The sequence below is a fragment of the Paramisgurnus dabryanus genome, chromosome 2 (assembly GCF_030506205.2).
Source record: "Paramisgurnus dabryanus chromosome 2, PD_genome_1.1, whole genome shotgun sequence".
Classification (NCBI taxonomy): domain Eukaryota; kingdom Metazoa; phylum Chordata; class Actinopteri; order Cypriniformes; family Cobitidae; genus Paramisgurnus; species Paramisgurnus dabryanus.
Window position 1 is genome coordinate 9,746,515 of NC_133338.1, and position 23,517 is coordinate 9,770,031.

General features: G+C 41.1%; 1 protein-coding gene across 1 annotated transcript in view; it reads right to left on the reverse strand.

Moving 5' to 3' along the window:
• pcsk6 (proprotein convertase subtilisin/kexin type 6) overlaps window positions 1–23,517 on the reverse strand; it is a 156,412-nt gene that overhangs the window by 69,208 nt on the left and 63,687 nt on the right. The window contains exon 12 of the mRNA XM_065294307.2: window positions 6,709–6,897. Coding sequence (XP_065150379.1) covers window positions 6,709–6,897 — 189 coding nt within the window. The remainder of the gene's footprint in view (window positions 1–6,708; window positions 6,898–23,517) is intronic.

Below are 23,517 nucleotides of genomic sequence, written 5' to 3' on the forward strand. Positions count from 1 at the left end.
TACACAGCAGTCCCAGACGTTGTTCTGAAGCAAAATGAGAATTAAGCGGAAGAACGTAGGAGGGCGGAGCCAGGCTACTGCATCGCATGCTCAAAGGAACAATATTACGTCACTCGCAGCACGGGGTAATAGGAAAAGAACATGCAGACTACAGAGCGGGTGTGGTGGACTTCATACGGAGCTGTGCAAACCGGTCAAAAAACCAGTCGGGTCAGTACATTTACTCACTTTGAGTAAAAAAGAAGCAGATAATCTAACAGATTATCCACTAAAACATCAAAAAGTGCTATATTGCCAAATGTGACTTATTTCAAAAATGGATTTCTTAGGGTTTACGCGTTTACACGCAATTATAAAGGTTTAGGCATCTACACATCAACTTCTGTACACGTATTTACCTCTTTATGCTCTATTACGTGTACATTAGGGGTGTAACGTTCAAATGACTCACGGTTCGGTGCGTATCACAGTTTTAGGGTCACGGTTTCGGTATACTTTGGTCACAGAAAGCTTCTTTACAAAAATAAAAACCTAAGCCGTTTTTAATCTCTTCCAAAATCAACATTTTCACTTAAGAGCACTTGTATTTTTATACTACATGTACCAACATTACTTTGCACTTCAAAATGAACATAAAAGAGCTTAGAACACTGGGTTACTTTTTATTTTCTATGCCACTATCTTTAATTTATCTGCAAGAAGATCAGTTTGTTAACACTTAAACACAGAAGGCAATGTGTGCTGTTTCTGTCTCACCTGCGATCATGTGCTATTAACAACACCCTGGTGATGACGGTGCAATAAGCGACTCCCCATATTAGATGTATTGCCTTGAGCATACGGCACTCGCGAATTTTACAGTTTTGTCCACGTTTTCTTGAGCATCGCTGCTGCAGTAGACTCTATTAGCGTGTTTTCTCCTTCGCTCGCGCGCTGAATGGTCCGCGCCACACACACAAACACCTGAGGAGGAACTGTGAAGTTGGCAACAGATTTGCATACTTCAAGTTGATTGGACAGTTACTCTCACCTAAACACATGCAAAGCTTATTCATAAACATAATTTAACGGTTTTATGCGTTGTTTTTTCACCAAACTATATTAGAAATACGTGGTCGAATCAAACATCGTGGGAGGATAACGGGACGATTCGATTCTTTACCGAGAACTGTTACACCCCTAGTGTACATGCGTTATATCGTCTGTACACATAACATCTAAACAAAAGGCTTGTTTGAGATGAGCAAAATATGTGCAGATCCAGTAACAGCAAGATGTCGGTTACAAATGTGTCCGAGTTTGGTCTGCCTTCCTCTGAAAAACTCACAATGGTGAGCCAGCCTCACCCGATTTCACAGTCTGATGCGATTGCTTTCGCCCAACTACGTTAATAAAAAGCACAATGGGAAACAACTTGATGACACAACTTAATGCTTATTTGCCGGGAATTATAGCTGATTACTGTTTTAATTCTAAAACGTACACTGCCTGTAGTAGCATAGCTTTTATATTTTTTCAACTTCTTATACATTATTGAACTTAATTACATTTTTAAGGAATTCCTTTATACTTTCCCTTTATTGCTGCCGAATAAATTTTACTGTGAGGTGTTTATATTTTTCATAACAGAAAATTTTCTGAAATTTTGTAAGATTTACCACTGTTGATTGATTTGTAGATCACACAATTTACCAATTAGCCTTGTTCAAAAATTAGCAGTTCACCTTCAGCGCTCCTCATAACCATTTTCATGTAAATGCTTTGGTATTTTAATTGAATCTATTTAAATTTCAATAAAAACTCAAAAGTGATCACTGCCACCACTGACGTTTGTGAACGACTGGTCTGTGAGATTAGGAAGATGTCTTATTAACAAACTCTTTTTACACTCCTCCCCTAATTGCAGCCAGCAAATTTCAGGCGAGCCAGATCTCAAACATTCCTAAAAATGTGTCTGTTCAGGGTGCATAATAATGTGATGCGTCATATAATCATCATAAAAAAATTATTAGTGTTTGATATCAATTACTGTTTTTGCTTCTGGACTGGGTCACCATTTGATATTTCACTAGTTCACCTACGCATTCAGATCTTAATGATTTATGGTAAAAAAAAACTTGGCTTGCTGTCCTTGAAGGGAGCTCCGCACCAGAGTTCTGAACCTTCAGAATAATCGAAACTGAGGCCGGACTCGAGCCCCAAGTTCAACCTCCCTACAACAGAACTGCGCAAAGAAAGAAAGAAACCAGTGAATGAGGAGATGGGGAGGAGAAGGGATGCCGGAAGAATTGTAGCTGGACATGGAGGCCTAAAAGCTGCCGTATATTCGCCCATAATGATGATTGACCGACCTGAATGTTTAAGCTCCTCCCGAACCTATATTTAGAACTATATTTAATGTAAAATTTGGCTACAAAGCAAAGGCACTTAAGATCAGGAGAGTTTTATGTTTGAGGGCTATAAAAATGATGCTCAGGATCTTTCAGGGTCCATGACCATGTAGGCAAAGCTGCAAAGAGAATACTAAACTTCAGAGGACAGAGATTTGAGAGAACAGAGTTTGAAGACCAACAGAGAGGGTATCAAAACATTGTGTGATTGACAGGCAAGCACTTCATGCGTGACAGAAACTAGAGAAGCTTGATCAGATTTTGTCAGTCCATGTGGGCCCCTTTAGGATACTATATGATAAAAGCAAGATGCTACTTTGTGTCTATTGACCCTTTTACTATTTTACCATTTACTACTATACGCTCGCTTACACGGTTTATCCTTAGCCGCAATATTCTACTTCTTATACTATCTATTGATTTTCAGTGTTCTCCTCTACATCTACTCATGTAAAGCTGCTTTGCAACAATTAACAATTGTGAAAAGCGCTATATAAATAAAATTGAATTGAATTGTACACAATGATGACGTGACAACGTATGCACGTGCATTTTGGCAACGGAAGTATGGCAAAAATCAGCAGTGAAGCAACACAGACAGAGAAAGTTATTTTAAAAAGTTGACTTTATTAACTTTTTCAACACAGCTACCAGATCCGTGTACTATTGTGAAGTGGATAGAAGATGTTAGCAGATACCCAAATATAAGGTGGCCAGATACATATATACGTATATTATATTATATTAGTGCAACCAAACAAATCAACCAGATATTTTGATTCTGGTAAACCAATTTTAATAAACATTCTGTGTTGCTAACACGTTAGAACCACTGGGGAACAACACCACCTCCGTTGCCAAAATCCGCGCGCAGGCTATTTGATCACGTGGGCTGTAAAAGGGTCTATTGAGGGGTCTATTAAATTCTTCGGGACTTTGAAAGTGGATTTAAGAAACATAAGAATATAAGCAACAGATCAAAAGCTTTGATTTGTTTTGACATATATTTACAACATGTTTAAAGGAACGGCTCATCTAAAATTTATACTTATGTCAAATTATTTATTTTACGGACAAATAAAAAGAAAATTTGAAAAATCTTCACAAAGATCATTATATCTACCATTTTGGTACAGATATGCATACATTTACCAATATGTACAACCCCAAATCAGAAAAAGTTGGGACACTGTAGAAATTGTGAGTAAAAAAGGAATGGAATAATTTACTCACAGTTGATTATAGATAACATATCAAATGTTGAAAGTAAGATATTTTGAAATGTCATGCCAAATATTGGCTTATTTTGGATTTCTTGAGAGCTACACATTCCAAAAAAAGTTGGGACAGGTAGCAATAAGAGGCCAGAAAATGTAAATGTACATATAAGGAACAGTTGAAAGACCAATTTGCAACTTATTAGGTCAATTGCCAACATGATTGGGTATAAAAAGAGCCTCTCAGAATGGCAGTGTCTCTCAGAGGTCAAGATGGGCAGAGAATCACCAATTCCCCCAATGCTGCGACGAAAAATAGTTTTCTGAGTTTATCAGAGAAAAATTGCAAAGAGTTTGAAGTTATCATCATCTACAGTGCATAATATCATCCAAAGATTCAGAGAATCTGGAACAATCTCTGTGCGTAAGGGTCAAGGCTGGAAAACCATACTGGATGCCTGTGATCTTCGGGCCCTTAGACGGCACTGCATCACATACAGGAATGCTACTGTAATGGAAATCACAACATGGGCTCAGGAATACTTCCAGAAAACATTGTCAGTGAACACAATCCACCGTGTCATTCGCCGCTGCCAGCTAAAACTCTATAGGTCAAAAAAAGAAGCCATATCTAAACATGATCCAGAAGCACAGGCGTTTTCTCTGGGCAAGGCTCATTTAAAATGGACTGTGGCAAAGTGAAAAACTGTTCTGTGGTCCAACGAATCAAAATTTGAAGTTCTTTTTGGGAAACTGGGACGGCATTTCATCCAGACTAAAGAGGACAATGACAACCCAAATTGTTATTAGCGCTCAGTTCAGAAGCCTGCATCTCTGATGGTTTGGGGTTGCATGAGTGCGTGTGGCATGGGCAGCTTTCACATCTAGAAAGGCACCATCAATGCTGAAAGGTTTATCCAAGTTCTAGATACATACGATCCCGTTCAGACGTCGTCTCTTTCAGGGTAGACCTTGCATTTTCCAACATGACAATGCCAGACCACATACTGCATCAATTACAACATCATGTCTGTGTAGAAGAAGGATCTGAGTTCTGAAATGGCCAGCCTGCAGTCCAGATCTGTCACCCACAGAAAACATTCGGCGCATCATAAAGAAGAAGATGTGACAAAGAAGACCTAAGACAGTAGAGCAACTAGAAGTCTGTATTAGACAAGAATGGGACAACATTCCTATTCCTAAACATTGGTCCTCCTCCAGCTGTTCCTTATATGTACATTTAACTTTTCCGGCCTCTTATTGCCACCTGTCCCAACTTTTTTTGGAATGTGTAGCTCTCATGACATCCAAAATGAGCCAATATTTGGCATGACATTTCAAAATGTATCACTTTCAACATTTGATATGTTATCTATATTCTATTGTGAATAAAATATAAGTTTATGAGATTTGTAAAATAATCCATTCCTTTTTTACTCACAATTTCTACAGTGTCCCAACTTTTTCTGATTTGGGGTTGTAGCTTTGAGGTACTAATTAGACCTCTTCAGATGCAAAGGTGTACTTTTTGAAAGGGTACCGGCAGTAGCGGATTTAGTCATGGGTGACATTTAGCAGGGGACTAGAAAACCAAAATGCGCGACCAGGATTTTTACAGCTCATTTCATTTCACTTATTTGTGCTGTCAGTTGGGACCAGAAGTGTGCGCCCTGTTGCCCAGACTCCAGAGGTTCTGCGTTCGACTTTTATGCAGCACTGACCAAAGCACAGATCATATGACATCAAGATACAGTTTGTGCAACAAGTAGTGGCAGACCGTGAGGGTAATGGGTCTGCTATAGAAACTTTTACAGATTTCAAGTCTATGAAAACAGTATAGATGAGAAAAGGTCTAGGCTTAGCCATTATGTGCACAGGCTAGAAAAGAGAGAAGAAAAAACTTGCAAAATATACAATGTTTGTATGCAGTTATGTCACTCATTATAAGCATAATATGCGTATAATGAAATATACCACTTATGTAATTGATTTGGTTAACTTAAATTTGATGGATTGTGTATAATGACATACTTTTGAATAAGGGGATAATTCCACCAAAATAAATTTTATTTATCAGACTTGTGTTAGATTGTATTCAATGCACATTTCCGGGCCCTTAACAAGCTCAGTGGCCCTGCTATCATAAGAATTAACCATATATTTACTGGGCAGATCGCTTATGATGTTGTAATTGATGACTTTCCATTAAAAAATGTAAGACAGGTGCGGTCTCAGTTAAACTGAATTTTCATTTAAAGTGCTTGTTTTTTTTATTTACTGGCCTGGTTACACAGACAAGGCTTAGTTAAAGCCAGGACTAGGCCTTAGTTAAATTAACTCTTTCCCCACCATTGACGGGTTATCTCGTCAATTAAGAGAAAACATTTGCATAAAAAACGTGTTCCTGATGAATTTTTATGTTAATCTGCAATACCGCGGTTATCGACTATCGACTAGACGCACTTACCCAATTTATGAAAAAACTAAAAGCCAAAACTTATTTACAAATTTTGATAATCGTTCTGAATCTAATCTCTTCAAAAAAAGCTATTGTTTCAACTTTTTGCTAAAAAAATTATTTTTAAATAAAAATACCCACATTTAAGAGTTTATAAGCAGAGAACAAAAATAAAGATAGGATGAAACATTTTTTCCCCGTTTTGTTTGTTTGTTTATTGTTTGTTTGAAAGCAGAGGGTCTGTTCTTTTATTGGAAATATTTGTATGTTTATATTTTTAGAAGAAAAATTCCTGGAAGGCATTTTGTGAAACTTTTGTGAAAATCACAAAAAATGCTGGTGGGCAACTTTTCAAAAAATGGCTGGTGGGGAATGAGTTAAGATGTTTAAGCATCTTTCAAAAACATGCCTTAGAAAAGCATGTAACTGGTGTGTATCTTGAAACAAATCAATGGCAATGGATCTGTCATTGTAAGTTATTTTCAGTTGAGACAGCAACAACATGTGTTTTAGTCTAGGATTAGGCTTAATTTCACAGTCAAGGTCATTTATTGCATATGATCAATATAAGTGTGATATTTGAGAAGCATGTGTATGTGTAAACAAATGTAAGTATAAGGATATATCAGTAAATAATATGTACCTCTGAGCAAGCAGTTGCGAACGTGTTCCAGACGGTGAGATGAGGTTGATCTCCAGGTCTCCTCTGCGAGGGTGAACGATAAGCACTCGCACCACCACATGCTCCAGGAACACCACATGCTGATCAGACTGTTCACTGCAGCCTGTGCTTGTGATGCTGGTGTTTAGCTTCTGATCTGCTCTGATGTACCTGCAAGAGGACCCAAGGGGATCAATGGAGAACAAGTCAGAGTTTAAAATATGCAATTCTATGTTCCCTGACCCAAGCGTTGAGCTGTCATGGCCAAAATATGAAATGCTAATGAAAATGCAGAGTTACATTGCAGTAATAAAAATAGTGAACTTACAGGACATTGTGAGTTTAGAAGAATAGTTTACATAAAAAATAATAATTTTTATTCAGACATTACAATAATTTTCTTCTGTGGAATTCCCTGAAACTTTCATTGAGAGTTATGAAAAATATCTAAGCTTCTGTTTAACCATTTTTCAGAAAACTTAAATTTCAAAATATGATGTTTTAGACAGAGAATTTTTTGCTGTGGTCAGTAACTCACAAGTGTGGTCTATTGAAACCAGGTGGAATTTTTAACAAATGTAAAACAACTTCAGTATAATTTCACTTTGAACATAAGTAGCGAATTGTTACTTTAGACCCTGTCAGCTGGGACGAAAGTAACACACAGGTGGGTAAAAAGTAACACAACAGAACAAGATAGATTTTGGTGTTAAAAAAACTTAAGTAAACTTAACAAACAACAGTTGAGTTGATCGTACATAAAAAAATTAATTAATGATGACAAAAATGTGAATAGTGCCATTTTATAAACTAAACCCCTTTTATCTAATAACTCCTTAACACTGAATCAATCAATCATAGTGCAGCTGCTTAATACAACTAATCATATAAGCCTCTTAATTATAACTTATCAAGTACATCACAAATATATTTGAAATTAAATGTCACATTTCAAACCATTAATTTGTTTGTTTTTGTTCTAATAATATATCAGAACAAGTTAATTCACTCCAGAGGTGGGTAGTAACGAATTACATTTACTTCGTTACATTTACTTGAGTAAATTTTTTGGGTAACTGTTACTTTTAGAGTAAATTTAAGGATGGGTACTTTTTATACTTACTCAAGTACATTTCTAGTGAAAAAACTGTACTTCCCTTTCAATACGGTTCACTTCGCATTGCGTCAGTTTGCTGACGCTATGGGGGAAACTCCTGTTTACTCCGTGATTGAAGCCTATTGGTTAACGTCTGTAGAAAATACAGACCAATGACGTTTGAGCCCGCGCGGGGGCGTGGCACACGTCCCTATATAAGCCGGTGAAATACGTCAAGAGCTCATTACTTTTCTCCTTCAGCGCGAACCTTCTCGCTGCTCCGAAGAAGAAGCCCTTACTCGCCGTCGATCCAAGCACTGCAGCGGACTACAACACACCAGCGTGTTCCCCTGCCGCTTTCCGGTGAGCCTACAAGAGTATCTAAAAGAGCAGAAGCGCGTTGAGATAATGTCGCTTCGGCATTGCGGCTCCTGCCGAGCCCCTTTGCCCGTGGAGGATTTCCACAAAGAGTGCGTCATCTGTCTGGGTCCTGCCCACGCCGAGGCCGTACTCACTGAGGCGGGCTGCGCCCACTGCGAGCTCCTTCCTATTGCGGTGCTGCGCTCCCGCCTCGAGATCTTTAAACGGAAGGCTTCCCGTGCTCTCCCGCCTAAACAGCAGCGGAGCCGTGAAGCTGGAAGACACCCTGAGACAGAGTCCACGCCGGCTCATCCCCCGCGTGCTCTGTCTCCCCGCCGTCATCCTGTCACCTTCGCCCGTGAGGACTTACGCCCCCTGCCGAGTGCTAGCGGCATGGTTTCCTTTGGGTCCGGTGACAACTTGGAGATGATGTCATCCTCTGAGGAGTTGGAGGATTGGGCGGCTTCGGATGACGACGCCCACGCAGCCGCCGCCGATGAACCTACCGAGTCGCGTCCTCACGACTCTGAGCTCATCCGCATCTTGACGCAAGCTACGGCGGAGCTCAATATCAAGTGGTCGCCGCCGTCAGAGCCTCAACTCAGCCGGTTGGACGAGTGGTTTCTGCAGCCCGGGCGCCGTCAATCATCCCGCCAACGGCAGGCGCCGTTTTTCCCTGAGGTTCACCAGGAGCTCACCAAATCCTGGCGTGCTCCCCACTCCACCCGAGCTCAGAGCGCCGTCTCCCACGTCCTCTCCGTAGTGGACGGCGCCGACGAACACGGCTACTCTAAGATGCCGCCGCTCGAGGAAACTGTCGCCGCCCATCTCTGCCCGTCTTCAGCCGGCGGATGGAGGGCTAAGTTGAACCATCCGTCGAAGCCCTGTCGCCTGACATCGACCCTGGCGTCGAAATCCTACGCCGCCGACGGACACGCTGCATCCGCTCTCCATACGATGGCGGTACTGCAGGTATACCAGGCAAAACTCCTCCGTGACATGGACGAGTCAGGTCCGGACCCGTCGACCTTTCAAAACCTGCGCAGCGCGACTGATCTGGCCCTTCGCGCCACTAAAGTCGCCACTCAGGCTGTAGGAAGAGCCATGGCCAGCCTGGTTGTTCTGGAGAGACATCTGTGGCTGAACTTGACGGAAATCAAGGACACGGACCGGGTTGCCCTTCTTGACTCGCCCGTGTCACCGTCGGGGCTCTTCGGCTCCGCTGTGGAGGGGTTCACCCAGCGCTTCACTGAGGCACAGAAATCGTCGCAGGCTATGCGGCATTTTCTACCGAAACGATCTGCCTCAGCGTCTGAGACCGGCCGCCCAAAACCGCCGCCAACTCAACGCCCTAAGCCAGCACCAGCTCAGCCCCAGCCGAGAGCTGAACCGGAGGTCAAGCGCCAGCGTCCTGCACGACCGGCTGGCCCGCCTCGACGCCGCGGTCCCCGTCCTAGGATTACGCTGGACCCGACGCCGGCACCGCCTCCCTGAAGAGAGTCTGAGGAGGAAAAGAGGCTCTGGTCCCGCTTCGGCCGGCCCGCCCTCGAAAGTTCTGCGTGTTTCAGTCCCCTCGGGCGCTGGACACACCCTCGCTGTAACAGCGAAACACAAATTTTTACCTTTTCACAAAAAGAGCAAATTTCCTCCTCTGTACACACAAACACACACACACGGCTTAACGTCCATAAGCATATCGACGCTCGCCGTCAAATTTCACGTTTGGCAATCCACCCCCGGTATGCCGGGCTGGATTCTAAACGTAATCCAACACGGTTATTCACTTCAATTCGCCCGGAGACCACCCCGGTTTCGCGGCGTTCTCTACACCACTGTCCCAGACGATCGTATACAGATCCTCAGGGAAGAGGTGCGTTCTTTATTACTAAAAGACGCGATAGAGACGGTCCCGGCGGATCAAAGCGAATCAGGCTTTTACAGTCGTTATTTTCTCGTTCCAAAGAAAGACGGCGGCCTCAGACCGATATTGGATCTACGCGTTTTGAATCGCGCTCTTGCCAAACGGCCGTTCAAAATGCTTACAGCCAGACGAATCATGGCGTTAATTCGACCGGGCGATTGGTTCATATCAGTGGATCTGAAAGACGCTTACTTTCACATTCCGATAGCGCCACGTCACAGGCCGTTCCTAAGATTCGCTTTCGACGGGACAGCATACCAGTACAAAGTTCTGCCCTTCGGATTATCTCTGGCACCACGCACATTTACCAAATGTGCGGATGCGGCTCTCGCCCCTCTCAGACAGAGCGGCATCCGCATATTGAATTACCTCGACGATTGGCTTATTCTGGCACAGTCAGAGAGGGAAATTACTGCGCACAAGACCGTTGTACTCCAGCATTTGGAGAATTTGGGGTTCAAAATCAACCTCCAGAAGAGTTTGCTCACCCCCACGCAGCGAATCACGTTCTTAGGCACGACGCTCGACTCATTAAAGATGCGGGCATGGCTTACACAGGAACGCGCGCTCACGGTCAGACGCGAGGCGGCATCGTTCAAAGCGGGTTCACATCTCCCTCTCAAACGATTCCAGAAAATGCTGGGTCTGATGGCAGCAGCATCCCCACTAATACCGTTGGGAATGCTGTTCATGAGGCCGCTTCAGTTTTGGTTGAAAGCGAAAGTTCCGCCCCGTGCTTGGTTGTCGGGCCGCTTATTAATCAAAATCACGTACAGCTGCGTGAAAGCGCTTTCGATATGGACATCCCCTCACCTTTTCCTCTCGGGCACGGAGCTCGGCTCCGTGAGCAGGAGGAAAGTGGTGACTACGGATGCGTCTGCGACGGGTTGGGGCGCTCACTGCGACGGCGAGCTCGCCTTCGGTGCGTGGAACAACCAGTTGTCTCAGCTACATATCAACCACCTCGAGATGTGGGCGGTTATCTTAGCGCTACGACACTTTCGACCGAAACTCCAACATCAACACGTTCTAGTGCGGTCGGACAGTATGACGGTGGTTTCGTTCATAAACCACCAAGGAGGGCTGAGATCTCGCTCCCTATCCAGGCTGGCGAAACGGCTTTTATTATGGGCTCACGCGAACGTACGTTCGTTAAAAGCGACTCACGTACCGGGTGTAGCCAATACGGGTGCAGACATTCTCTCGCGCAACGGTCCGCCGCCGGGAGAATGGAGACTGCATCCTCAGACGGTCGAGAGAATATGGACCGTCTTCGGCCGGGCGGAGATCGATCTGTTTGCATCAGACGAGAACGCGCATTGCCCGATCTTCTTCTCGAGACATCACGATGCCCTGTCGCAAGCATGGCCGGCGTGTCTTCTGTATGCTTTTCCTCCGGTGGCCCTGTTACCACAGGTCCTTCAGAGGATAAGAGAGACGAAATGCGCGATAATTCTGGTCGCTCCGTTTTGGCACAATCAACCGTGGCTCCCCGACCTATGGCAGCTGAAAACATCAGCACCATGGCCAGTACCGCTGAGGAAAGACCTCCTATCTCAGGCGAGAGGGACGATATGGCATCCACAGCCGGAGCTATGGAATCTACACGTTTGGTCTCTGAACGGCAACCTTCACGCCTTTCAGGACGAGTGTTAAATACTCTAACTGAAGCTAGGGCCCCATCTACCAGGCGCCTTTACGCTCAAAAGTGGTCTAATTTTTCTGATTGGTGCACGACGAAAGACTTAAACCCAAACACCTGTGAAGTGGAGCATATTCTCTCCTTTCTGCAGGAAATGCTGGACAGCGGTCGCGCGCCCTCGACGCTTAAAGTGTATGTGGCGGCGATAACGGCGAATCACGCCCTTATCGCCGGTCGCACCGTGGGAAAACATGATCTAATCATTAAATTCCTCAGAGGCGCTCGCAGACTACACCCACCGCGACCTAACACGGTCCCGTCTTGGGATCTGTCCACGGTCCTGAAAGCGCTGCGCGGTCCCCCTTTCGAGCCCCTCGAGCAGGCTGACCTGCGCGCTCTCTCGTTTAAAACCGCTCTCCTCCTGGCGTTGGCATCGGTTAAACGAGTGGGCGATTTACACGCGTTTTCAATTGACCCGTCGTGTCTGGAATTCGGTCCTAACGATAGCAAAGTGATCCTTAGACCGAGAGCGGGATACATTCCTAAAGTTTTGACCACGCCATTTAGAGTTCAGGTGGTTTCACTTCTCGCCCTTCCAACGGCGGACGGCGAACAAACCCCGAACACGCTCTGCCCCGTCAGAGCGTTAAGAATATACACGGACCGTTCTGCCTCATACCGCAAGTCAGATCAGCTGTTCGTAAGCTTCGCACAACATTCCTTAGGTATGCCGCTCACTAAACAGAGGCTATCTAAATGGATCGTCGAAGCCATTGCTTTGGCTTACGCCTCCCTGAATGAACATTGTCCAGTTGGTTTAAAAGCTCACTCCACGAGGGGTATGGCTTCATCTTGGGCTTGGTCTACGGGGATTTCTATCGTTGACATTTGTAACGCGGCCGGCTGGTCCTCGCCGTCTACGTTTGTCAGATTTTATAGCCTGGATGTCCCTGCCTTACAAGCACAGGTCTTATCGGCTTAATGATTCACGCGATTGCGTTTCTGTATGCCTTCACGGTGCGTTGCTAGCTCACCGTCATGGCTACCTATTAATAAATCATGCACAGCTCGCGGCGCGCTCAGGGAACCCGCCGTCTCGTGCTCTATTGTATATGCATCATGGTGCGTTTAGAAACTTCACTGTATGCGTATTACTGTCTCATATATGGTGCTTACACTTGCGCTCGCTAGAGCTATGTATATGCTGGGTTAGGGCCACATGCAGTGTCTCTCCGGTAAGGGCACCTCAGTCCGTTGTGTATGCACGGCGGGATGGGATTACGTTCCCCCATAGCGTCAGCAAACTGACGCAATGCGAAGTGAACCGTATTGAAAGGGAACGCTTAGGTTACTCACGTAACCCCGGTTCCCTGAAATAACGGGAACGAAGCATTGCGTCGCTGGCCGTGCTACAAACGTCTACGCAGCGAGTGTTATTCGGCTGCGCGCTTCAGTCGAATAATAATGAGCTCTTGACGTATTTCACCGGCTTATATAGGGACGTGTGCCACGCCCCCGCGCGGGCTCAAACGTCATTGGTCTGTATTTTCTACAGACGTTAACCAATAGGCTTCAATCACGGAGTAAACAGGAGTTTCCCCCATAGCGTCAGCAAACTGACGCAATGCTTCGTTCCCGTTATTTCAGGGAACCGGGGTTACGTGAGTAACCTAAGCGTTTTACTTAGCTACATTTGCCGGCGTTACTGCGCTACTTTTAAATGGTAATAATTAATGAATATATATTATTTTTTTAAATTTATAGGGCGTGTTCGAAAGTTTCGCGAGACAGGCTGCGTCACCCTTTAGCGCGGCACTTTTTGCCATATGCACTCTTGTGCAAGCGATGACAAAACCTAGTGTAAGTTAAACCATACAAACAGCACGTTCACATCTGCACATTTCCATATCATTTCCCCACAACTAAACAAACTGAAGAGCATAATGTAAGGACGTCTTGCATTTATACACAAATCCGGACACCTCACTAATGTGTAGAAAATACATTCAAATAAAAACGGGATTGTATTTTATTTAAATCCTTCCTAAAGAATGAATGAATAAAAAAGAGTAAAGTTTGATTTTAAAGAAACATGTATTATATATTATAATAAATGTAGAGTTGATTTGCACAAACAGGTAAGTTCCATATGAAATTCTAAAATGATCATTTTTATTAAGCTTGTGTTTATGTTCAGTAATTGCACTTTAATGGCAATGAAAATAACCTATTCATATAAAAACATGATAACAAACAGACACACGCGTTCTTTTTTGTTTACTGTTTGCATGTTTAAAGGCAGACGCTGACAAGTTTGTGTTGTGAACATGAAAATAAATACAGAGTTAATCGTCAGAAAACATCCGTGTGTGTGTGTGTTTGAGATTTTTTCTCAAATGACACGTTATGTGATGTTAATGTACCCATTGCAGGACTGAGATAGGCTGCTTAACTTGTTTATAAGCAGAACAATGAGACTTTTAAGGAGAGGTTTGTGAAAACCCTCCAAGTAGTCTGAAATTCAGTGCTTTTGCGCTACTTCTTTATCAGATCGGAAGTAACGAGTAACTAACTACTTGAGTAGTTTTTTCATCTAATACTTTTTTACTCTTACTCAAGTAAATAATTAGATTTGATACTTTTACTTTTACTGGAGTACATTTTTGTATAAGTACTTGTACTTTTACTTGAGTACAAGTACAATATGAAAGGATTAAGTAAAACTGGCAAAGGCAAAAGTTAATTTTTTTGAGCGCGAGTTCGATTCCCGGCTCGTGGTCATTAGCCGATCCAAAACCCCTCTCTCCTCCCTGTACTTTCCTGTCCTCTCCTAAACTCACTGTTAAGTAAAGGCAAAAACTGACCTAAAAATAGAAAAAAACAAAACAAAACGTAATAATGCTACGCTTGAATGTTGCAAATATGTGTACATTGTACGCTTCAGCATCTTTTTAAACGTATAAACAAGTATGTTTTGTTTATTTGAAAGTTACGTATTTATACTACAGTATGTATTAACAGTGAGGCAGTTACTGTAGGCTATTTCATTAAATGTTTTCTCTCCCAGGCTTGTGTATTTTTTGGATGTGCGAGGCAAATGACAGCTGATTTGTGTAGCGCTGCCTAAACACACAAACTCCCCCAGTGTTCCTTGACTGTATCTGAAATTAAGAATAACTCACTTTGAGTGACAACAGAGATTAAACAACTATGAACTTAAGACCTATAGTGTTTTTATCGGCATATTGCCTTCTGGAAAAGCCCTGCCTCTTTTGGGCCTTTGTCAACAACTTATCACAACATCACTTTGATGCATTTTACTTTTTTGTAAATTCTTTTTTCTGCAAACACTCTCACTACCATATAGCTTCCTGTCATGTCCGAATGATTGCATTTCAAAGATGAGTTTTTTTACATAATGCAACAGTATTAGCATCTCTCTTGACATTTAAAGTCAAACTTCAGGATGTTTTACAGAAACAAATAACCTGTAGATTGATCACTACTGTAACACATAAAACGAGAAACACAACGCCTTATTATAAAAAAATTACTATTATTATTATTAATATAAGTCATCTGTGCACAAGGTAGGGCCTTAAAAACATCAGCCAATCATTTACTCGATCATAGCGTAAATGATTGGCCCTCTGGCTTGTCAATCACTTCCATTATGTTCCTTGTTAGAGACGTGTGTGCTCCAGCAACTTTACACAGGCGACGCATGAACATAGCGCATGAAACTCTGTCGTTAGTTACAGTTTGTTTTCATTGTTGCTCCTGCTTTCCTCCTTGAATTGGTACCATGGAAGAGAAGAAACCCGAAGGAGGACGCAAAAGAAATACTTTTTTTTAAGTCGCTGAGAAGAGGAGAACATTGCCAGAAGAACGTAATCTAACCAGAGCCATTCTTGGAGAAACATTTCCACACTGAAGAGCTTAAGTTATTTTAACTTTATAGGTTAATACGTAAAATTTGTATTAGTATTATTTAGTATTAATACAGATTATACTTCAAATTAAGGCAACCAGAAATGTAAAGTGTTGACACATATCATTATGTGGTATGACGTGGCTTAGCACCATGTGGCTCGGCTCACTGTAATTTAGCTATGTTTGCTTTACCAATGCAGTTACTGCAGCTTTAGAGTGGTTGGGATTACTGAACTATCATAACAGTTGCGCAGCCTGTACTGCATTGGCATCATCGTAAGCATGATACAAAAACCAAGAATATAGATGGAATGGTGATCTTGATTTTCTGCATGTGGATGTTTTTCAAGTTTGGGAAATTCTACAACAAAGTGTAGATGATGACATCACTTGGTTTATTGACGGCGCACAAGGGTAAGCTAATCTTGCATTTAACAATGTCGCTGGTAGTGACAATTCACTGTGACCAATCAGTGATCTGCAGTGGTACACATACTGTAAGGTGCGTTCCATTCGAACGTAAGTGGACTGCGAAGTGGACTTCACAGGGTATTCTGTCATCTTAAGTGAGATTCCAATCCGAAGGGAGCAAACATGTCCAGTTCGAAGGGCACTGTGCACGGAATAGGAAATCAGGGAACATCGATACATAACTTCACAGGAAGTGGAGATCGACCCAACTGTCATTGCGAGCACCACGTGATCACCAGTCAGAACGGTCAGACCGCTGTTTTAGTGCGGCTCGCTTAATACCTACAACCAGTCTGTACTATCCAATGGAAAACCCCATTACAAAGAAACAAATTTCCTACTTTTTCCAAATTTTCCAACTCCATGGTTTTCTGAAGTTCTCTTCCCGTGAACGAACATTTCCAATGATGAAAATGAACACAAACAGACAGAAAGATTGTTGAGTTTACAAGCATAGGATTTGTCAACAGAGAATAACAATGGAGTGTCTGCTTTTTTACATATAACCTTTTCCTTATTGGTCTGAAAAAACAGAAACATAATCATATTTACTCTTCTAAAATGTCATGTTTCGGTGGATCATTAAACTGCAGAATCATCTGTTTGGACAGTCTCTGGGGGTTATTTTGTATATTAAAGACTTATTTGATGCAACACTATTTCAATGGCTTTATAATACTGACAGGACTCCTTTATGGCTCTGCTGATAAACAACACTGCACAGATGGCAGCAAAATGAGTCACTTGTGCTTTGAGCTATTGTGTACCACACGTTCAGTGCAGGCATCATCCAGAAATATGTTGAGGGGTTTCTGAGATTGCACACGTGCCCTGTTTCAATTTTGTGATTGACATTTATCGAAAACATGCCTAAAATGGAACGCTGCTCCCTTTAATTAGAAACCCTCAGCTAAAAACCTGGTAGTGGGAAAAACCATCTGTGGAGAACAACCATTTTGACTCATTTACAAAGGCTAGATGGCCATTTAAATGAAAAGGGCCATCTAAGGAAATCTAAAATTAAAATGAACCATGTTTGGGAAAAAATTTTCATTTGAGAACTGGCTGTGAAAACGAGTCATACCTTTGAATTGACTATTCCCTGAAGTTAGCAGATTGTAGTTTAAATTATAATGACTCGTAATCAAAACAATTTTAACATTGTCCCGCTTTGCCTGTAAACATTACATTATGAATTTAAACAATTCTTTCCATTCACTTTCTGAAATCAATCCTGAATAATGCACGACCCTGAATTTGGTATTACCTAGTATTGAAAATAAAGACGTCTGCACACTTAAATCCTTTTAGCAGCAGGTTTTAATAACCTTTCCAAGCTTTCGGTCAAAAGACCATCTTCAGGGTATACAAACAACAAATGCGGCACATCACTTAACTATGTTCAGATACATCAAGACAATCAACAAGGATTGCCGCACCTGTGAAAGTCATGTGGGAGAGTTGTAGTCCAATATTGGGAGTTGTAGTTTTTACTTCTATAATCAACACCACAATCTCCCCATAGTGAGAAAGACATCAATTCACAAAAAACAAGAAAGAAACATATATACAGAAAAATATATAAATACATACACACTCAATAAGTACAAGAAAACTGCACAAACATCAGTAACAACCTTCATAAATTGCAGTATTCAAGACTCAAGGTTTTATATACAACTTCAACTATAACATAACGCTCATATCAAAATCAAAAACATTTAAACCTTTTGGATGTAAGGTGTCCAGCGTATGAATCCAGTACAATTCCCTTTGACATAACACTTTATCAATGTTGCCACCTCTAGGTAATTTAATCTGTTCAATTCCCTGGAAACGTAAAGAAGAAACTGCATGAGCATACTCAGTGAAATGACAGGCCACAGGGTAATTAGGATCAGCACGTCTGATAGAACTTTTATGTTCACTAATTCTCTGTTTTATACACCGTGTGGTCTTTCCCACATATACCATGTCACAAGGGCATTTTAAAATGTAGATAACATTTTTATTTTTACATGTGATGATGCCCTTAACTCCATAACTTTTGCCGGATCCAGGGTGTTTAAAATTACAAGTCTTATGGGTATTATTGCATTGAGCACAATTACCAGACCACACAAGATTCAGCGAGAGGACATCATAGACAACAGTTTGGCTTTACATCGGATAGTGACTTTCCCAGTGACTCCGATTCCTCCCGTAGCGTTCATCGCTCCCAAACACGTCAGTTTTCAAAAAACGATCTTTGGAGCAAGGGGAGAAAATCACGGAAAAACTAAATAGGAAACCAAGGAAGACGAGGAGAGGACAAGAGAAACGGATCGGAGATGGGACCAGTGACACGCCAACAGGCCAGAGTCCGGTCGTGAACCTCTCCGACAAGGTACTTACTCCTCAACATTTCGCGGCCATAAGTAAGGGATTAAGTTTTGCTCCAACAAACCATACAAACTGTCTTGAGATTAAGACTGATCTGTTCCTTTTCTTAAGAAGGATAAAATTGAGACATATTTTTGGGACTATGAATGAAAATCAGAGTCTAACTAAACCTAATTTTAAACCTAAAAGTATTTTGTACCCCATGTTAACCATCCTTCTATCGATACATTTTGTAGGGTTGTTGAACAAGAGATCTTTGAGAAGTTACAGACAATGCCTTACTCCCATCAGTTAAATTAATGTCAGGATGAAAGAAATGCCATTCAGGAACTGGCTAAAGATACTGATATTATTATTAAACCTGCAGATAAGGGAGGAGCTATTGTTATCCTTAATACAACTGATTATGTTACAGAAGCATATCATCAATTGAATGATGAAACATTTTAAAGGAAACTTAAGGGTGATCCCACTGTTGATTTTCAAAAAACAATTGGGGAACTGACGACACAGGCTTTAGAATTAAATTGGATAACCAAAGAGGAATTTAGTTACCTCAATAGACAACATCCGGTTATTCCAGTATTCTATATGCTTCCTAAAATACACAAAAGCTTTATCAAACCTAAGGGTAGACCCATAGTGGCGAGTAATGAGTCATCATTACTGGAGCCATTATCAAACTTTGTGGATTATTTCATTAAACCTTTTGTGAAGAATTTACCTGCTTATGTACAAGATTCCACGGATGCGATAAATAAAATCTCTGAACTCCGGGATCTCCCTTCTAATACTATCCTAGCTACGTTTGATGTAGAAAGCCTGTACACCAATTTTTCTCATGAACGAGGTATTACAGCTCTTGAGTACTATTTACAGTATCGTTTAGAGGACACAAATCCTCCTAACACTTTTATCTGTGATTTGGCTGCGCTAATCCTCAGATAAAATTTATTTGCCTTCCATCAGGGAGAATATTATCTCCAAGTTAAAGGTACTAGTATGGGGAGTACTTTTGCACCCAGCTATGCTAACCTGTATGTTGGATTTTTTGAACAACAGTTCATTTTTAATGAGGATAGAAACCCCTCTGTCAGTAAAATCATCAGATACTTTAGATATTTAGATGATGTCCTATGTGTTTTCAAAGGGTCTCATGTTGAGTTGAACGAATTTACCTCTCACCTGAATGGGATGAGTCCAGATCTTAAATTTACTATGGAATTTGACTCCAAACGTGTAAATTTTTTCAGTGCTGGGCAGTAGCTTTACTACAAGTAGCGAAGCTAGTAGTTTAACTTTTCAGTAGCTTGGCGGTAGCTTAGCTGCTTTCTAAATCAAATAGCTTTTCAGTAGCTAAGCTCTTTTTTTGACCAAGTAGGGAGGTAGCTTCCACACAAGCTACAATTTTCCAAAAATTTCTGAAGTCATCCTGAATTTGAGAATAAGCGCGTCATTTGAATCGACACAGGACGTCGTTTGTTCCATATTTTCGAGTTGTGCAGCCTTCATTCATACAAAACATTACCAACACTTTATTTCGATAGTCCACTTTAGACATTTTACTAACTATTAGTAACTTTGCAACTACTTATCAACTACCAATCTTTAGAGAATTAGTAGACTGTCTGCTTAATATCTACTAACACTTTATTGTTTTGATATCTCAACAGACATTCAACTGTCTATAAGTATCATTGTAGGTGCATGTCAACTTATTCCACAAACCCAAACCTCTTCCCTAACCCCAACCCTTACAGTCTACTAATACACTAATGACAGTTAGTTGACGTATAGTTGCAAATTATTGAAAGTTAGTTAACATGTAGTTGCAAAGTTATTTATAGTTAGTAGAATGCAGTGGCGAACCGTGGGTACTTCAGCTGGGCCTTCAAAATATGCAATGAAGTGCAAATGCCTCTCCATCCATAATACTAGGCTATTCGTATTTCGTTAAATCATACAGTGAACGTGTAAAAATTCTGAGCACGCAAAGTTGAATTATAGAATGGACATTGTCTGCCTTTAAATGCAGTTTTAAAGTTTAAAATTACTTTAATCTAACTGATAAACACAAATACAGACTCTGCTGCTCTGTAATGACAGGGGCTCTGTTAATTTGCATTTAACAAGCTTAAATTATGTTCTTTAATTTATTTTTTATTTTTTGGAAATATATATTTAGCTGTAGGATACCTTGTTAGTCTTTTTCATAAGGGGAAATATAGCACCTCAACCACTCTCACCGCAGAGATTCGGGCCATTAGACTGTTTTAATATTAACGGTCTATGATCTTCGTCTTTGGTGTTTTACGGCAGCTCGCATCCAGTTTGTTGCATGCTTAGGACTTCATGAAGGCTTACAATGCTTTGTTTTTTACCCGCCCACTTGAAATCAAAACGTGATTGGTCGATTTGCCCGTCACTCTCCACACAAAAACACATAGCTTGGCCTTCCCTGGGATTCATGAAGTCCTAACCAATGAATGAGCCAGATAACCGGGCCTTAATAGAGACAGACGATTCTGATTGGATAAGATGTTTTCATGACATGAACCTGACAGTAAGCTTTACGTTAGAACACAGATGAGAGAAAATATATTACATGTATTGTATTAAATTGAATTAAATAGAAATTTAAAAATGTAAAAACATTTTTATTGAATACTATATTATTTATTTGTATTATTATTATAAAAAATCTTTTTATAAATTTTTTTAGGCCTTCTCTGAAGGCGTAGAAGGCCCTGAAGGTTCCCCACTGGTAGAATGTCTAAAGTGGACTATCAAAATAAAGTGTAACCCCACTCGCATTCTGCGAAGACTCGTGCTCTACCTCTGACTGGGTTATGTCACCAAACCAAGCTACTATAAAAACATGTAATAAATATTACAATTGAAACTATTAACAGAATGTGCTTTGGCGGGCACCTCACAGACTCTGTGCAGGCTACCTGCTGCCTGCGGGCCCACGTTGGAGACCCTTGTGTTAAGATATGTCAGGGCAAGGTGTTTTTGAATAAAGGCAGCTCAAACATGCATTTTATTCTGGGAGTAGGATAAGTCCAGCAAACAGACCCAAAATGTGATGTACCTAGGCCTACATTATGCTTGTATTGCCTATAATTACCAAAATGCTAAATTGAAAGAGAATAAATAATTACATAATAAAACTGGTTAAAAATAAAAAAGTAGCTTGGATGTAGCAAGCAACTATTGATGTAGCTTAGCTTGCTACATTTCCCAGGGGGGTAGCTTCAGTGTAGTGAAGCTTCATTTAATGTGAAGTAACTGGTAGCTTAGCTCACTAAATTTTCCAAGTAGCTTGCCCAGCACTGCATTTTTTTAGACATGTGGATTAAACTGGAAAATGGGAGATTGACTACAACTCTTTATCGAAAAGAGACTGACCGAAATTCATTCCTTTTGGCTAGTAGCTCACACCCTTACAACTTAAAAAATGGTTTACCTAAGAGCCAATTCTATAGATTGAGACGGATTTGTCATTCGATTGAAGAGATCAAAGAAAATGCTATAGATATGAAACAAAGATTTTTAGATATTTTTAGATTTTTAGGGGATATTCTTAGAGTATTGAAGAGGCTTATAATATTGCCCTCCTGACACCACGTCCACAACTTCTAAAGAAGCGTGTTAAAAGGGAAAACAAATAATCTGTGTCTTGCATTACAATTTATACCCCTAGATCTTTTATCATTAAAAACACTATTGTGAAGTACTGGCACCTTATAGCTGATGATGATTCTCTTCAGGACAAGTTTAAGGATCCACCTCTATTTGTATCTAGACGGGGCCCTAACAAGCTCGTTAGAGCATGTATGAGATCAGCTCCTTCCCAAACACTTTTAGCACCTCTTATAGATGGGAACTATCCATTTGGTAATTGTGCTCAATGCAATGATGCCCTTAACTCCAAAACTCTTGCCGGATCTAGGGTGTTTAAAATTACAGGTCTTATGTGTATTATCACATGTAAAACTAAAAATGTTATCTACATTTTAAAATGCCCTTGTGACATGGTATATGTGGGAAAGACCACACGGTGTTTAAAACAGAGAATTAGTGAACATAAAAGTTCTATCAGACATGCTGATCCTAATTACCCTGTGGCCTTTCATTTCACTGAGTATGCTCATGCAGTTTCTTCTTTACGTTTCCAGGGAATTGAACAGATTAAATTACCTAGAGGTGGCAACATTGATAAAGTGTTATGTCAAAGGGAATTGTACTGGATTCATACGCTGGACACCTTACATCCCAAAGGTTTAAATGTGGATTTTGATATGAGCGTTATGTTATAGTTGAAGTTGTATATAAAACCTGTCTGAGTCTTGAATACTGCAATTTATGAAGGTTGTTACTGATGTTTGTGACGTTTTCTTGTACTTATTGAGTATGTATGTATTTATATATTTTTCTGTATATGTGTTTCTTCTTGTTTTTTGTGAATTGATGTCTTTCTCACTATGGGGAAATTGTGGTGTTGATTATAGAAGTAAAAACTACAACTCCCAATATTGGACTACAACTCTCCCACATGACTTTCACAGGTGCGGCAATCATTGTTGATTGTCTTGATGTATCTGAACATAGTTAATCGATGTGCCGCATTTGTTGTTTGTATACCCTGAAGATGGTCTTTTGACCAAAAGCTTGGAAAGGTTATTAAAACCTGCCGCTAAAAGGATTTAAGTGTGCAGACGTCTTTATTTTCATTGACTACTTTTTTGTCTGGCACCTTATTGATCGTGAGTGCAGTGTTACTTTTCTAAGTATTACCTAGTATTAAAACTGTGTCCTACAATGTACGTTTTTTTGTCTTAACTAGGTGTAATTGCCACAAGGACATTTTATCTGCCTGAAATGAATGTTTTTACATTGGACATAAATTCTAGCACGAACCAACAGTATTCAGCGTGATCTTTAAGCTTTCATTGATAAAACTGAAGTGGCTGCTCTGTGCCT